Source organism: Nymphaea colorata, chromosome 13 (assembly GCF_008831285.2).
Source record: "Nymphaea colorata isolate Beijing-Zhang1983 chromosome 13, ASM883128v2, whole genome shotgun sequence".
In the NCBI taxonomy this organism is placed as follows: Eukaryota; Viridiplantae; Streptophyta; class Magnoliopsida; order Nymphaeales; family Nymphaeaceae; genus Nymphaea; species Nymphaea colorata.
Genome location: NC_045150.1, coordinates 6,421,190 through 6,439,094, shown reverse-complemented (window position 1 = coordinate 6,439,094; position 17,905 = coordinate 6,421,190). Strand labels below are relative to the sequence as shown.

General features: G+C 37.9%; 1 protein-coding gene across 1 annotated transcript in view; it reads left to right on the top strand.

The window, feature by feature from the left end:
* The first annotated feature begins 521 nt into the window (after positions 1-521).
* Positions 522-17,905, top strand: part of LOC116266954 (exocyst complex component SEC5A-like) — a 35,748-nt gene continuing 18,364 nt past the window's right edge. The window contains 11 exon segments of the mRNA XM_031648484.2: positions 522-1,009; positions 4,812-4,963; positions 10,575-10,681; positions 10,960-11,154; positions 11,328-11,455; positions 11,646-11,804; positions 13,123-13,227; positions 14,082-14,156; positions 14,272-14,409; positions 14,619-14,810; positions 16,795-16,935. Of these exon segments, the coding sequence (XP_031504344.1) occupies positions 620-1,009; positions 4,812-4,963; positions 10,575-10,681; positions 10,960-11,154; positions 11,328-11,455; positions 11,646-11,804; positions 13,123-13,227; positions 14,082-14,156; positions 14,272-14,409; positions 14,619-14,810; positions 16,795-16,935 (1,782 nt within the window). The 5' untranslated portion in view covers positions 522-619.

Below are 17,905 nucleotides of genomic sequence, written 5' to 3'. Positions count from 1 at the left end.
CCAGTTTTAGTTTTAAACAAAGTATCTTATATCCAATGTTTTTATATTTTGAAAATCAGTCAAATTCCATTTAAAATTGAAACTCAGATTTAAATCGGATTTTGATTATGAAATCAGTTGTATTTGAATTCAAATATATAAATATCTAAAAGTCAAATTTTATGTTTAAATCTAAATATATAAATATCCGAAAAACAGATTCACTTACTAAGGGTATATCAGATTCCGATTCGTATCGGATTTATTAGATCAGGCAGGCGATGGGGCCGGAGACAGACAAGGGAGTTAAGTCGTCTAATGGAATGCCACCGAGGGGCATAATTGTCCAAGAAAAAGGCGCGCGGGAGCTGCAGTAGCCCATGTAAAGGCGATATTCATGGGGAAGGAGCCGCGGCCAGCGGGCCTAGCCTATTAGACATTCTCAATATTGCCCTCGTATAAAAGTCACAAGGTCATGGTCCTCCTCTCCCCCCACTCCAGCCCACTCCGTCGTCGACCAAGCCTTACTCCCTCCTTTATTCCTTTCGCTCTTCTCCAAATCCTAGAAAACCCGACAGAGAGAGAGAGAGGCGAGAGAGAGGGAGACAGGTTGATCTCTCGCTGTTCAGATCCTCTGGAGATGTCGAGCGGGAGCGACGACCTCGACGAGGACGAGCTCCTTCAGATCGCACTCAAGGAGCAGGCCCAGCGCGAACTCAACTACCAGAGGCCCTCCGCCGGTGCGGCGCATGGACAGTCCCGCCCTGTCGTCAATCTCGTGCAGCCGCCTTCTTCCTCCAAGCAGCGGAACCCGACCAGGGCTCCTCCGCAAGGGAAGCAGCGGGCACCGGCCAAGGAGGAAGAGGATTCCGAGGTAGAATTGCTGAGTATTTCCTCGGAAGATGATGATTCGGTCTTGGGCGGTCCCGCCAGCCGGGCGGCATCTAGGAAAGTCGGGAAGGATGAGATCGGAGACCGTGGATGGGACGGTGAGGAGCCCAGCACGTGGAAACATGTCGATGAGGCGGAGGTATGCCATGTTTTCCTGGTGCTTGTTTCTTATTTATTTGTCTGCTTCTCTCGCACTTTTCTTTGCCTGTCGATGCTTTCTTGCCAAATTGATAGTGATCTAGTTCAGGGTCCCAATGCAAGTGAAAGCCGCCAAATTCCAAATTCCAGTTATCTTCGACCATAAGCGTAGAATAGTCTCTCTCTCTCTCTCTCCCGTTGAATAACTGGCTTTGCTCTATATTGGAGGTCGATTTGCGGTGTCTTGACACCGAGGCATGCATTGATCCGTTTCGGGTGCGCATTAATTAGGATGAGGGAGATCTTATGGCCTTCTGAGTTCAGACTTTCTTGATCCACGTCTATATTGGATCAAGCAACATATTGTTCAACATGTTCTTATGATCTTATTCCTACCCCCACGGTTTGATGCATCTCCTCTGACTAGGATGGGACTCTATAGTAGGTAGTGACTTCGAACTCTAATATATCTCCGGTCTTTGTAGTGTGAGCAATCTGCTATTTGGGGTGATAGATTCGCGAACATTTAGCTTATCCTTTCTGTGGATACCATGATTTACGACCTTTAGTTTTAAACAAATGCTATACACCGGTGTTTGGTGAACCCTGATTGACACAAATTATTTCCCTGTTTTTTGCGGAGGTAAATGAATTCCTATTTGAGTTGAAGTTCTATATATGCATGTGAATGAAAAAAAAGGTGAATTTGACTATGTTTCAGCTTACCATAAGACGTACCCTGTCCTAACAGCAAAAAAGTTAAATTGTTGTCCATGACAACTTGGTAGGATGCTTTCCTCACCTTCTTAGTTTCAATGTTCTATTGTTGCTTTTCTTTTTGAGAGATAAAGTAAACAAGAGCTAAAAACCACTAAAAAATCTGTCTTGGTGCCTAAATTAGGTTGCTGTTATTTGGAAGTGAAAATTAACATTTCAAAAATAATGAGGTTCCTGAAAAATGTTCTAAATGCTATTATTTTGTACATGTTGTCACATGTCAAAACAACTCATATAGGCTTTGAAATTTCAAATATATAGTATATAGTATATACTATATACTACCCCGACTGCACATCAAATTATCTGCAGTTTATGACATTACATATGAATAAGCGTGGATATCAAAAAATATTTGCGTGTAGAATTTTTAAACTTTAAAAAGAAAATGATCTTGCTAGGTTTACTATGGTTAAGTGTTTGTCGACTAAGTTAATGGGAGCGATTCCACCTAAAGACATAAGAAATCTATTTAACACTACATTTCTTGGTTAGTTGGAATAAAAAAGGTGAAGTTTTGAACTTTTGATATGGTTGATTAGCTGAAATTGGGAGAGATATGAAAGTCAGACTTGTGGTTCATTTTGTTTCTACTATGCAAATCTCCTAAAACTGGGAAACATCTAAGGAATTAACAGGGTGAAGAACCTGCGATGAGTTGTCCTTCATATTTTTTTCCATACTCTATCCAGTGGATGTCATTAATTCTGGTTGGAGGTTCTCACGGTGAAAAAAATGGCAGGTGTGGGCTCTTCATAAGCAGATGGCTTGGTCACCTCACATGCTTTCATGTACTTAATTTTTTGACCAAATAAAATTAGGTTCCATTTCTTTGGTTTATGCCAGAATATGCCATGTCTTCATTGTGCCCTCTTGTTCAATCTCTTCTCCGCATGTCTGCGTTTTGCTTCTTCCAATGCATTAGATAAACCATAAAGTATTAATGGTTGATATATTGTTGAAAGTTGACTTTTTATCTGAAGAAGTTTGCAAATTATTTGTTTAGGTATGAGTAATAACTTGGTTTCAGATATGAAACTTTGAAGTAGTGTATGCTGAACTCCATCTTATGTAGCATTAAGCATAATGAGTGAGATGAAAGGAAGTTTCCTTTCATATAAGATTTCAAAAAGAGAATAACCAGATGTACAGGCTGTCATTCACTAGAATAGGTGGGATGGATCTTCTGAGTCATCCTAGAGATAGTGAATCTTGGGATTGGCAGCTGTTGGGCAGAGGCAAGTCGCTTAGCTTTATCCCTGTCAAGTGTTTCCTCAACTTGCAAGGAACCATGTTTTTTCTTTCTTATCATGCACTCAAGATGGAGTGTAGGATTGGACTTGGAGCAGGTTAGCTATCAAATAGCAGAAAATGACAACACTTTTCTTGTTTGCCAAGTCGACTGTGCTGGACAGCAGGTTTTCCCCGTCGTTTCTGTACTTTTTTCTATGTAATAATGGAATTCTTGTTCTAAGTAACAAAAATTTCATTTGCTGACAAAATGGTATTATACTAGCTAAAAGAAGAAACATTACCAAATAAGTTTTTGACACAATTTGATGTATAATACCTTTAGTTAGGCTTCAAAGTATTGTCACAAAAAACGGGGACGGGTATTAAACGGCGACGAAAAAAACGGGTATAATACGGCGAAGTCTTATATATCGGAAATAAAACGGGAAAAGTTCGGCAATTTTTTTTTTTAAAATTAAACATTTAATACATCTTAAAAATTATAAAAAATAATAATTAATAAAAAAATGGCAAAAAACGGGAAAATAACGGCAAAAAACGGGAAAATAACGTATAATACGGGAATAGTACGGGTATTATACGGCAGAACTGTTTTTAGCATTAAATACGCGTTTTTTTAAAAAAAACGGCATTTTTTGTGACAATTTCAAACTGACTTAACTTTTCCTGTTTCTTGTTCAGTCAAAGTGGATGATATTTCTACAATTCTTGCTATTACACTAAGCATGAGACTGATACAAGCTTGGATTGCCCTAAAGAGTTAGTGAAATCCTAACCCGTCATGTGCAGGCCTCACATAGGTACTTTCTACTTTCTAGTAACGGAGAGGGTAGTGATAAGTGAAGAGCGAGAGGTATGGAAGCAAAGTCTGTGTGTGAATAGCTTTCTTGATATCTGTCTTCGAGACTCACCTTTAATTAACAAATAACATACTTGAAAACTTGCTTTAGCCTTTAGATGACCTAAAAGATAACACATGAGAGTGGGACGGTCCTCCCAAGGGTTGATTGTGCATCTTCATGGGATGCATTTTCTGTAAGTTCTTGTGGTGTGGGAAACTAGAGTACTTTGTCACAAGCTTTATGCTGCAGAGTTTATGTTTTATCCTATTCAAGGCTGTATGATTTTGGATTGCAGTAAGAAACCAATAAAGTGCATGGAGTGAAACATGTTTGGGAAGGTGAAGCTAGGATTGCAGCATAACTACTTGAATGCATTATGGATTAAAGTGTAAAGTTTACATGGATGTTAAATGATTAAACCATATCTATGTGACCTCAAAATTCTGTCTGCCTGTGTGAGGACCTGAAGCATGGGATGCTGTTATAAAGGGACAAGATGCTATTTTAAGACATTTTTTAGAAAGTTTTTGAAGGTTTGAAGCATCCTGTACTTATGGAACCAAATATGAGAGGACAAGTATGGTTGGAGAATAATTTGATTGGTGGGCTATGATGTGCTGATCTGCCTTTGAAAAATCTATCAGGTTGAATATTCATGATGTGACAAACATTTGCAAGAATCAATTGTTCAGTCATGTTTGTAGGAGGCACACAGTTGAGTCTGGGCATTTCCTTGTGCACAAAACTCTTCTCCAGGGAAACACTAAATCACATTAGATAGATAAAATGAAAAAAGATTGACGGCTCTGGAGCTGCTTATACCTTAGATTTGCACTTTGAAGTGTTATTTGCATGATTTTTTTTTTCTCTTCTTTTTGGTGGTAGTCCATTTGATTATTGTTATGTTCATTTTTTTTTTCCTCTGTGCAGCTTGGTCGTAGAGTGCGTGAGATGCGAGAAACAAGATCTGCTCCAGTTGCTCAACCATATGAACCGAAGGCTGCTGCATTGGGTCGGAAGGGGCTCACTAATATGCAGTCCTTACCCCGAGGCATGGAATTTCTGGATCCATTGGGACTTGGGTATGATGTCTATCCTTGCTATCCAACTCGTTTGGGAATGCAAAAATGGTTATTTTGCTGGTGTCACTATCATTTAGGTTTGAGGAGTTTGCTAGAACAATCAAGTGCATGCTTTTAAGAATTCGATCAACTTTTGCTTCTGCAACATTTCCATGTGGTGTTTGACTATTATGCCATCGTAGCCCTTCTCAAATGATATATTGGATAGTTGAAAATTTTGTAGATTTATTTAATCCGAATGTTCATGTTGAGTCATTCTGGATTGCTCACATCTAGATTATTTTGTGATTCAGGATTTGAGTTAGATTCTTTTTCCTTGGTCGAGTTCCTTTATTCAACCAACCCATCTAGCAAACCTTTTTGGGATTGGTGCCAATGAGTCTTCCTTGCCATCGCATAGGCTGTGTTGGCATCATGCATGAGCTCCTTCCCAAGTCCATTGGCGCTATCCCTGCTGAAGGGCTCACAGGCCTCCCATGTCCCCTTTGTTTGATGTGCTAGTCGAACTTAGGTTTTCTTAGACTTGGTTCTCAAATTGCCATAATGAGCTGTCCCTTAGTCAGGGAAACCTTTCTACTTGACTAGGAATTCTTTGGAGCAGCTGCTCTAGTTCAGTCCTTTCATTCCATGGCATGATTCTGTCTCTTGTTGGTTGAGTGGAGTCTGTATCCTTGCATTGTTAGTGTGGACCTGGATCCTTGAGGGTTATCCTGATCTTCATAGTGAGGGTTAAGGAATCTCACATTGAAAATATTATCTGTTTTATTTCTTGTCCATATGCTGAGATTCTCATCTCCTTTGTGGTTGTGAACGACTCAACATATTGAGTAACCAATCCCTTGTGCACTACCTTGCTGACATCTTCTTCCCAAACTTGGAGCATTAGTGTCAGCACCACCTTGTCTCCCACTTGAAACACCAAGGGTCATTTGTGCTTATCAACATACTTCTTCATGCTTTTGATTGCCTCAGCCAAGCAGTACTAGGTCTCATCCATGGACTTCAACTAATCCTTCAACTTCGTGGTGATTATTGGGCTGTTCCCATGTTCAACAAGTGACACATTTATTGGAATAAGGAGCTGTTGGCCAATGACTAGCTTGAAGAGACTACCTTTTGTCGCAATAGTTTTGACGAAGTCATAGCAAAGCCTTTCCAAGTTGACCAAGCCTATCCAGTTCTGTTGATTGGCCATCACACAGTAACACAAATACTCTTCTTGAATAACATTTACCGTCTCTGCTTTGTCCATCATTTTGTGGGAAATTACTGATTTGAGTAGTTGGGCATCCTTTCCATGAGTCCAAATTAGGAAGTTTAAAAGCAACTGTTGAAGCTTGCATCTTAGTCACTGAATATGTCCAATGGGACTTCCTAAACTATACCACACGCTTGAAGAAAAGTCGCACTACCTCTTCTGCTGAGCAAGACTTTGGAGTCAAGATGAACGTTCCATATTTGGAGAAATGATCCACAACTACTAAACTGTTGCCCATGCCTTCAGGCTTCAGGTGCTGGCAAGCTGGTGATAAAATCCATGGACACTATGCTCGGCATTTCTAGCCATGGATAAAGGGTCCAAAACTATGTAACATGGGTACATTAATTTTGGTGGAGTACCTGTACCGATCAGATGCAACACTGGTACCGGTACGGGTACACTGTTGGACACGCCCCAGGTACCCGTCAACACGTATCGGGTATGGCCAACGTACTCGGGTCCATATCTGTCCAAAAATAGACTCAGTCAATGTTGATTGAGTCCATTTTTGATCCAAAACTTAGGTTTTTTTGTTTTTTGTTTTCGTATTTCCTTTCAAAAACACAGAGCCTCGACAAAACTCTAGCGAGAGCTCTGTTTTGCTTTTCTCCATCGCTGTTTGCTTAGGAAGAACTCTAGCGGCCCCCGGCGACCTCCGGCAACCTGCGGCGACCTCCAGCGACCTTCAGCAACCTGCTGCGACCTCCAGCGACCTTCGGCGGAAATGATTTGGGTCAACATTGGCTGGCTTGGACGATATTTCTTCCATCGACCTCCGACGACCTTCTTGCATGAACTATTTTTCTTCTTATTGTTGTTCTTAGTAGTATTTTTGTTTTTCTTCTTTTATGGGTTTGTCATTTTTAATCTTCTTTTTCTTCTTTGAAAATCATATTGTTTGCCCTTTCTCTTTTACATTTATATGCAACCATGCTCCACAATGGTGAGCTGTTCCAATATTTTTTGTATTTGGTGCCTAAATCTTGCATTTTCTGTAATTGAGCCATTCCAGTTCAGCATTTAGCACTTAGATTCTAGTTCCACAATGTTGGGCCATGTTTTGGATGTGAAAATTCGACTGATCTTCATATTTGACTGTCTAGAGGGCTGCTCGGTTGTCCATATGTTTAAAATTTTTCATAGGTTTCTTAGATACACTGCTGCAGGAGCCATTGATATATATTTTTTATGTTATTTATGTTGTTTATGTTGATATATATATTTTTTATTTTGATATATATTTTCTAAGTATTTCTTCTTGTTTATATATATATATATATATATATATATATATATATATATGTGTGTGTGTGTGTGTGTGTGTATATATATATAAAGTCGTACCGTCGTACCATCGCACCCAAGTTTTTTGAAAATGATCCGTACCTGCACTGGCACCTCTACTTGTACCTATGTGACATAGCTCCAAAAGGGGCCAAGGCCCTTTCCTGCCTCGAGTTTCATTTCAAAGCATGTCATGTATTTCCTCCAATATCTTTTATTGCAGGTTTCAGTAACTGAGACACAGAGCTACTGTATTAAGGATGTAGAGGATCTTCCTCTTCTTGAAACCATCGTGACATCCCCTATGCACTACCAGGACTAGGCACTATGTTGCCTGATCCTGTTGGATTGTTTGTTCTTTACACCAGATTCATCCAACACAAGTTAGAGAAAGGAAGAGGAAAGAAAGAGGAATAATATATGCTGCTAGTGGTTACGTTCCAGAATGTGATAGATGACGTAATTGATTAGACATATTGTTAAAAAATTAACACAAAAGGAAGTGATGCCATGAAGCAAATTGCAACTTGTACTCATGCACGGAACAGGTTTGCAGATGGATAACTGAAGTAGTTAACCTCTCTTGCACTAATCAGCAATAAGTTCCTTATCAATTTGATACTCTGATCCACCAATGAGAATAGTTTGGGTAGAGATAAGATCTCCTGTGATGCACTTTTGGAATCAATCATGAGCCCTAGAATACTAACGCTGCTTTGATACCATGTTAGATCGTTGTCACTTACATCAGAATCATCAGCACTAGGTAGAGGAAGGAAGAAGTACGAAAGAGGAATAAAAGATGCTGCTATAGGTCACATTCCAAAAGATGAGAACTTGATCTAAGCTGATTGATTATATATATTATGCAAAGCTTAATATGAAGGACAATGATGCCCTTAAGTTATAAACAAAGTAAAACTTGTTTCCTTGCTCGCCATGGTGGCTCTGATACCTTATATTAGCTACTTCTGGTTCTTGCGATGGAAGTTGATAACACACGACAAAACACACACACCCTCCTAATGTCATAAAATCCATGCGTAACCCTAATCTTAGGGTAAGAGTGTATATATAAGTAATGAATTTGGGTCCACAGGGGATCCAACCCATTATTACAGGACCTATTCTAAAGACCCCCTTGTATAACAGCAATTCTGCCTACGACTAACACTTTGCCTAGTAAAAGCCATAATGATATAAGAATTAATTACCAACGGTTCAATGATTAGCACTCTCTCCACTGACCCATGTTATTTTATTTTCACAAAATGAACCTTGCCAATGGAGGAAAGTGAAACACAAGGACAGGAAAAGAAAATTCTGTTCTCAACTTTCCATCCCTGCTACAAAAAAGTATATACAGAAGTATGGATTGGTTCTAGCAAGTTGTCAAAAATGTTTTGGAACGAACTAATAAACTAATGAAGCTAAAGGACAAAAGGATTAAAGAAGAGTAAAGGAAGAGCTAAGATAGGTTCAGGATAACTTATATCTCCTCTTTTATCTCATTCATCCTAATTCTAACTGAATCATCCCCAGTTGTGAGAAGAATAACAAGAGATATATCTCCACCACCATACTTCTATTAAACAAAAATGAAAAACATTTGACACACATAATTTCCCATTCACTCTCTTCTTGACAGTGCAACCGATGACCTCCACAACCGACACGGAGCTGTTTGTGCACGTGGAAGATGCTAATGGGTCGACAATGGATAGTAGGCTTTGGGTGCGCTACTTGCATGGGTAGGAGGTGTCTCATGTCATAACTTTGGGTGCTTTTGTGTAATCAGTATGGGGCTGCCTTTATAAGCTCGGTAAGTGAGACCCTGAAGTGCATGTTGTCTATTGAGTAATAAAATGAGGTGTTTGGGGGAAGTTCTTTGTCAATTTTGCACCTAGGAGCAAAAGGCTGCTATAGCTCCTGGTTGGGTTTCAGAAAGGAGTTAGGATACATGGGTAAGGAAAGAACAAAAAAGGTGCCCATGACACCAAATCGTTACTTCTGCCTTCGCTGACTTCTTTTATTTGGGCAGCCAATTGGCTGAGTTGTCTGGATCTTGATGCCTTCATATCTCACTTGCTATCACAGAATTCCTGTGGGCCATCCACAAGTTCCTTCGCTAGCACTTTGATGCAACCATTATCATGGTTTATTCTCATGGGATACGGCTTTGAAATAATTGAAGGGATGCTTAGGTTACATTAACATTTGTATAATGTTGGGTTTCTGCATGTTCTTCCATACCTCTGGTATTTTAATGGCTAGGATGGTGTGCTGCATATTTGACTTTAGTTGGCCTGGACATGCATTTGTTTGGAGCATTTTTCAAGCATATTACACAGTCTATATCTAGTCTCATGAAATAATGAAAACTGAAAACGAGTGGCAATCAATAGAAGCACAGATTTATACTTGCTGTAATTGCTTTCATGCTTAACTCATTTTCCTCTTTTTGTTCACTCAATAACTTGATTTATGTGCATTATGCTAGTATGCATACATCTACAATTTCCATGAATGCTGTTGAAAGAAGATGGCACATAGAGTTTATTTGTGTGAAAGTGGAAAATCAAGCATTGGCATGCAAATTAGCTTTTAAGGTTCGAAGCAGGAGTTCTTGTAAATTGGCAATTTGGCATTGGAATTGGAAGACAAACTACTCATGGTCCTTAGCATGCTGATCCGGATGGGATGCTAGACATGCTATATGAGTTTGTTTGTGCATACATCCTGTTTAATGTAATATACATGTATTAATTGTTATACTGGATAGAATCTATTCTATTCTGCGTCATGGAAGTGGTTTTGACATTTTGTCAGGGAGCTGAAGATAAACAACAGAAACCTGTAATCTGAGATAGATGGAAATTGATGTGTAACGTTTAATTGGCAGTAGAATGCTATTGATGAAGCTGGCTTTTTCCCTTTTTTTATTTTTTTCCCCCTGAAAATTTTAATCTTCTGGGTTACATAACTTACATTGTCTGCTGCTACTTTCTTTAATCTTTCATCTTACAAATACCAAATTACTCAATAACTGTTGTTTGTCATATTCAGGATCATTGATATGAAGACCCTGACCTTGGTTAGCGATTCTGTAGAAAGCGCTCCAGCTGATCAAAGAGACAATAATGATAGAGATGTTGTAGATCAAAACATGCGAGGTAATTTTCTCATATCTATTTGGTTTTCCACCTTAGGGGGCATTCAGTCTTATAGCATGTTGCTTCAGTAATTCTCTTTAGTTGGTCTCAGCAAAATGTTGGACATATTGCTATAATATTTCAAATGATCAGTCTTTTGTCCTTTTAGGTGTCTGTTTCTGATAACAGGGTTCTGTGATCTCTTTTCCATTTATAAGTTAATTGTTCTGATATGTCAAAAGTATCATTGTTTTTGCTATCTTAGTTTCATATATTTGTTGGGTTGTGAAATTCTGCAGAGAAGTTGATGTTCTACTCTGATAAGTTTGATGCACGGCTTTTTCTTTCTCGGATCCACCAGAATACAAGTGTAGCAGATTTGGAGTCTGGAGCCCTTGGTTTAAAAACTGATTTGAGAGGGAGGACTCAGCAGAGAAAGCAATTAGTAAAGGAAAATTTTGACTGTTTTGTCTCTTGTAAAACTACAATAGATGGTAAGTTCGACTGCAACCTCTGGTTGTGTTGCATATATAGGCTATCATCTTCTTCTTGGCAGTTTTCATTATGCATAATCTAGTATCATCTCTTATTCTTGTTTATTTTGTTAAAAATAGAAATCGTGGTTTAGTTGGATTTGAAGATGTCAAACATTTTTATGCTCTCTCAGATATTCAATCAAAACTAAAGAGAATAGAGGAAGATCCTGAAGGTGCTGGGACAGCCAATCTTTACAATTGTATAAGGGATGTCAGTTCAGTTGCCAATAGGGCTCTTGAACCTCTGTTTGAAAGACAGGTAGGAATAGAGTGTGTGTGTGCATACGTATGTGTGCAATTTCTGCACATATATATACATATAAAGTTCTTTAGAATTTATTTATATTTTTGGCTTGTTGAATGGAATATCTGCACGTTTGAATTTTCTTTTCGGATGTTCTATTCTTGACTTGGTTAATTGCATTGTAACTTCATGATCACACTTTCAGGTTCAAGCTGAAAAGATAAGGTCAGTTCAAGGGATGCTTCAGAGATTTCGAACACTTTTTAATTTGCCAAGTGCAATACGTGGAAATATCAGCAAGGGTGAATATGATTTGGCTGTCAGAGAGTACAGAAAAGCAAAATCAATTGTTCTGCCTTCTCATGTATGCAAGTTGCATCCCCAAACTACTACTCATCCACGTGAACCAAAAATTAAGCTATCCTGTTTAAGTGTTTAGTACTTCAGTGATAACCTGGTTTGATTTACCAGCACCGTGTGAACTTTTTTTCCAAAATATGCTTTTACAGTCTATATTTGCAATTTACAGAAAACATTTTTTTTATAATGTACAAACACACGCCTCCCATTGCTTTAGTCACTTTTGTTTTTAAATGTAGCACCCACACCTACAACACTTGCACATGCATCCCTCACCCACGTGACACACCTAAGTAATAATGCTTGGATGAACTGGTAATGGCTCATATGGGTCCATTTGTTTCTTGTTTCATGAGTGCGAGTTCCTGGCTGCTAATTTCCCCATACTTTTCTTGTTACCAAATTTATGCTAGACAATCGAAATCCATGAACGTCAAGCTGTAACCTTTTCTAGAACATCACAAGGGCATCTGAGGTTAAAAGTGTCTGTTATGAATTTCGGGATATTGGGCAAGCTGATCACCACCTAGACTGCATGCACTATACAACATGTCGAGTCATGAACATTATATGCTAAAATGCAACTTACTGTTCTGCATTGAAAAGGCGATTGGTCACAATTACCTCTTAATGGCATACTAATTTTATTATCTGGTAAAAGCTGGACCCAAAAAACTATATCCTTTGTGGTTTGTCCACCAGTCTTGAGCATTTTCAGGAGCATATGGTGATTAAGTGTTTATGTTTCAGAAGTAAAGATGCAAATGAGATACCCAACTCCACCACTATTTTCCTTGTTCTTTTTTTGCCTGAAATCGTGCCGACCAAGTCTCAGTTGGTTTTTGAGAATTGGCACCTGAACAATTCATTTGGCAAAGTTCCTGCCAAGTCTTAATTCAAAATTCAAACTCAAATCTTAAACTGTTTGCTGCACAAATTGGAGGCGTATCTGAATTGCTATTTTACCACTTCCAGTCTTGGTTGTGGTTAGGATTGGTATTTTCAAAAGGGAAAATTTTATAGCCAAGTAACCTTTTGTTAAAAGTAACACTTGTTGACAGGTAGCAATGCATATGCTGATAGCTATTACTAGCCAGTCTGGGAATATTGTCATCATCTTCTAATGAGAATTCCGTAAAAAGCTTGTTGAGTTCTTTTATTATCCATTTCGATGAATATTTTCAAGCCTGAGTATTCTCTAGTTAGTTCCAGCTTGTTAATCAGTTGGTTGATTCATACAGTACTACCTGTAGCCAGAAAAATCTAAGTTCTCTATTCATGTCTTCATCTGCTTCTATGGCTATTAATTCATTAGCTTCCAGGCTGGAATGTTGAAACGTGTCCTTGAGGAGGTTGAAAAAGTCATGCATGAGTTCAAGAGCAAGCTTTATAAGTCAATGGAAGATCCCCAAATTGCCTTATCAGATGTGAGTTCATTTCCTTATTCTGTTTGTTGTTTTCTATGCTGAGTTTGATAGTGTTATAATATGTCGACTACACAAGCAGTAGTCCTAGTCCAAGATCTGAGGTGGTGGATCAAACATTTTTTTTCAGAATGTAAATTGGTTTCCCTTCTTAACAGCTGGATATATTTATTTAAGTCTTGAAGTTTTGCTTATTACACTTCCATTTTCATGACGGATAATCTTATCTAATATATATCTAACAAAATTACCCATAAAATAACATTCATCCACCACATATGCATACACATCTAGGCAGACAGATGATCTTGGTATACATGATTGTATTTGGTTTATACTAGCACGTGATGAATTCTCTACTTTTAGGTTGGGGTGTCTAAATGTTTTATCTTTTAGATTCCTTTGAATCACCTTTGCATGTGGCTTTTATTTCTTATTATAATATTCTTATAAAAAATACTGTATTTAGTTAGCCACAGTATTTAAAATACTAAGAAACATGAGTCTTTTTGTATCACATATCCAATTCAAGTTTTGGAAGTTAAGTTCAACCATGTTGTGCATTGCTGGGATCAATTTAATTCGTTCTGTAGTTGTATGTCCTTTTTGAAGATTCAATTATTTCTTCATCAGGTACTCTTAGCAAAGTCGGTTGTTGTATAGCAACTGAGGTAAAAATAGAATAAGCTATTTATGGTCTTCTCTGTTGCCGATAGTTTGTTCACTAGTTCTATTGTTATTTAGTTTTAATGCATACTTTGTCTCTATCATACTGGAATATTGATTATTCTATAGCACTTTAAGATTTAACATGTGTATCTCTTCCTCTACTGACTTCTTTGACTTGTTAATCTTAGCTTGAGAACACAGTCAGACTTCTGTTGGAGTTGGAACCTGATTCAGACCCTGTATGGCATTATCTCAACATACAGGTTGGAATTTAATTATGCTTGTTCACACTCGAACATTTTTGTTGCTTAGTATCTCTATCATCTCAATGTCATGCTGCTTTGCCTGTCAATCTTTCTTTATCTTTTGTTTGGACAGAATCGCAGGATACGTGGCTTGCTTGAAAAATGCACTTTAGATCACGAGCATAGAATGGAAGCTTTGCATTCCCAGAAGCGTGACAAGATTCTCTTGGATGTAAGATGGCGGCAGCTCCAGCATGATCCAAATAAGTCTGTAAGTAGTTTGCACCTTACATATAATAAAAAATAAACACACAGAAATGCACATGAGATGCCCGCAGGCATGAACAGAATATTCTTCATCTAATGTACATACATATTTCGTCTTCTCTATATTTGAAAATCTAATGTTAAGAGTGAGTTTTAACTGTTAATTAATGATACTGCTAATCCAACTAATACTATTTTCGATGTCATTTTCAGTCACCAGTAGACTTGTCTGTTCTCCTGGGGCCTAATACTGCATCAATGGATGCTCAACCTGTAGATTTAGCTGGGGAGGAAGTGGATGCTCTTAGAGGGAGATATATTCGGCATTTAACTGCTGTCCTTATCCATCATGTCCCTGCATTTTGGAGATTAGCACTTTCTGTATTTCATGGAAAATTTGCAAAGGTATATTATTTCACTGTGCAATTTAACCTGGCATCAATGCTTCTCATTGTTTCCCTTGATCTTGACTGCTACAGAAGTTATATTGTTATTCCCACTTTGACATTCAGGAATAGTCATTAAGATTGCTGATATTTTTGGGAGTGTTTTGGTATTGATGCAATTTATTCTGCCGAGAGAATATCAGAACACATATCATCAGAATATTGTAATAGGATTGTGATACCTTTTTAATCTTGCCTGGAGATTTTTTTGAGACTTCAAAAACTTTAATTTTATATATGTATCTTTAATTTCTTTTAAATGCAAAAACTTTCACGTGACTCTTTATATTTTTGCAAGAAAAAACTAGAAAACCCAAGGTTCCATATCTTGATTTTTGCTCTTTTATCTTCCAAATTTTTAGAACTTCCAAGGCTTTCTTGAGGAAGATACATTTAAAAAAGAACCCAAGAAAGACCTTGGCAAGGCTTTCAATTTTTTTTTTCTTTTTCTCCAACCAGCCTTGTGCTTCTGAACTTCATCCATTTTCTATTGTAAAATAAAAGAAACTAATTAACATTTGGCAGATTTTTATGGCTCTGTTCTTTGATGGATTTTGTCGTTCACTGGTGATATGAACGACCTGAACATGCATAAAAAAGCAGGTACTTTTTTGTTTTTCCGGTGTGATAATGTGCTAAGGTGGTGAAGCACTAGAAAGAATGATACAACAAATTTGAAAAAGTTGGGAGTAAATGTTTCATTTAAGTTCTTTACCACATGGCCTGAAATTTATCTGTTGTAAACAAATTATTTTAACTGTCACATCGTTAAAAAATCTTGTCTTTGATGTCTAAAATCCATCCAACTTATGTTTTGCTGTTTAACAGAATTCTATAATTCAAATAAAAAACTCAAATAGTTACACAAACCTTTCATGTTATAGTCTTTCAAAGACATGAATTGTACTTCACAAGAGTGTTGAATAGTGTTCTTGATTCTTGAATAGCTTATCCAGTGACTTGGATAATGTAATTTCCTGCTATCACACAATCAACTTCTGGATGCCAAAAACACCACTCTTTTGTAACTGCTGAATGATGACTGGAGTCAAAATATATTCTGTCGCATTAGAGCTTGTTTGATTCTTTGTTCCTGGAACACCTGTTCAAGGTATTCAGCTGGAGTGGGCATTCCTGCTATAGCTGTTCCTGAATGCCTGGAACAGGTGTTCCAGAACCGTGGAGTTCTTGTGTCCTTAGTTTGATTGCCTGGTGCATGGACAAGCTGTCTATTTTTTGTGATGTTTCATATGCATAAGTTAGGAGACCAGGATCACCATGTTCAGTGTTTGTCAACTCTTCAATAAGTTGATCAAATCTAGATGAAAAATAATTTGTGATGAAGCAGTTTCTCAATAAATTGAACCACTAAGAAGAGAACCTCTTTAGCAAACAATTATGGACTCAAAGCAACAGAGGATCTATCAATTACATACTTACCAAGAAAGCCAACACAACTAGTATTATGACAATCTGAATAAGTATATTTGAGGGCAAAACATACAAGTAATTCTAACTCAAACTACAAAATAATAATGGCACAACATGGAAATGAACCCCTACCTCCAATAACAGAACCCGTAATCCTTGGCCAACAAGTGGGTATATGGGGTTTTGGCAAAACCCCAATAATGTAGGATCTGCTAAAGGATATGTTACATGAATACAGCTATTTGGCTGCTGCATTTGCACTGACATGACATGGTGTGGGCAGTGCTGCTTGGGTTTGGGAAAGTTTACAAGGAGGAGGAGGTGGAGGAGAAAGGGGATGGGGAAGTTGAGGAAATCATACCTGTTCAGGAACCAAATTTCTTGCAATAAGAAAACCTCCTATGTTTCCATCGTTGCCTAAGTTTCTTTTTTTTTTCCCTTCCACATATGAGCATCTGGTCTCCTGATTCTGGCTACTACTACTGTATTTCTTACTCCTTCCTTTCTTGTAGTCTTCACAAGTTGAGAGTAATGCTAAATCCTCTGTACAAGCAAAAGCTGATGACAAGACCGGTGATATGAGGTATTCAAATCATTCTGTTGATGAAGTTGCTGAAATGATACATGGTACTCTATCAATTTATGAGGCTAAGGTAGATGCCTTCTTCTCTATGTTTTGTTTTACTTGTACCTGTTCTCAGCTTCAGCATGATATATGCAGTTTCATGTTAAGTATAATTAATTGATGATCTTAGTGGAACTGCCAGTGCCACAAATTTTTTTATCCTTTTAGCATGGTTAAATTGCTTTTCTCTTCATTGCTGCTGATTTTTAAGCATTGAGGACCTTGATTATTTTAATGCTGGTAGAACCTTTACTATGTGAAGAAGATTTTGTTACCTAATTTACAGAGGAAACTGAGGTTTCATACTAATGGTACTGCTAGCTATGAGACTCATCTAAAGGTTCGTTCTGAGGATCGCACTGTTATAATGACGTAATTGCTATTAGCAAGAACAAGTTGCTCATTTTATATGTGATATCAAATTTGATTAGTCTTGTACAACAGTCAGTATGTCTGAGGTGGCTACAAGTGTACAAGTTAATGAAGCAAGACAAGAACAATTAAGACATGAAATAGAATATCCCCAAGTACGACAAGGTTGTCGGTTCTCTTTTTTGCTTGGTCTTTCCTCTCTACCTCTGGGTGGGGAGATGGGTGGCTTGGAGTTTCTGTTTTGGCTGGTGGGGTGGAGCAGGACAGACTTAGAAATATTTGGCTGGTGAGAAGTGTTAGCATAAAATGTATATGTTATGCACTTTGAAAATTCAAGATGCAGACTGTTGCTTCCAACCATCTCTACAGAGTTCCTAGATATCTATTTGGATGGAGGGCGAGACATAATTCAAGCAGTTAGTTATGTTTCTTCGAAGGCTTAGATAAGGAGTTTTTTGTTTGATTATTAGAAATTTGTCTTCATTTGTACTTTTGTGAGCTCATCATGGTCGCATGCATGTGTATTCACATGCAGGCATTATTTTTTTCTTTTTTATTCATTCTTTCCTGTTCACCATCTCCATTATTTAGGCTAAGTGCTTCTCTGTTGTTATTTATCTTTTGTT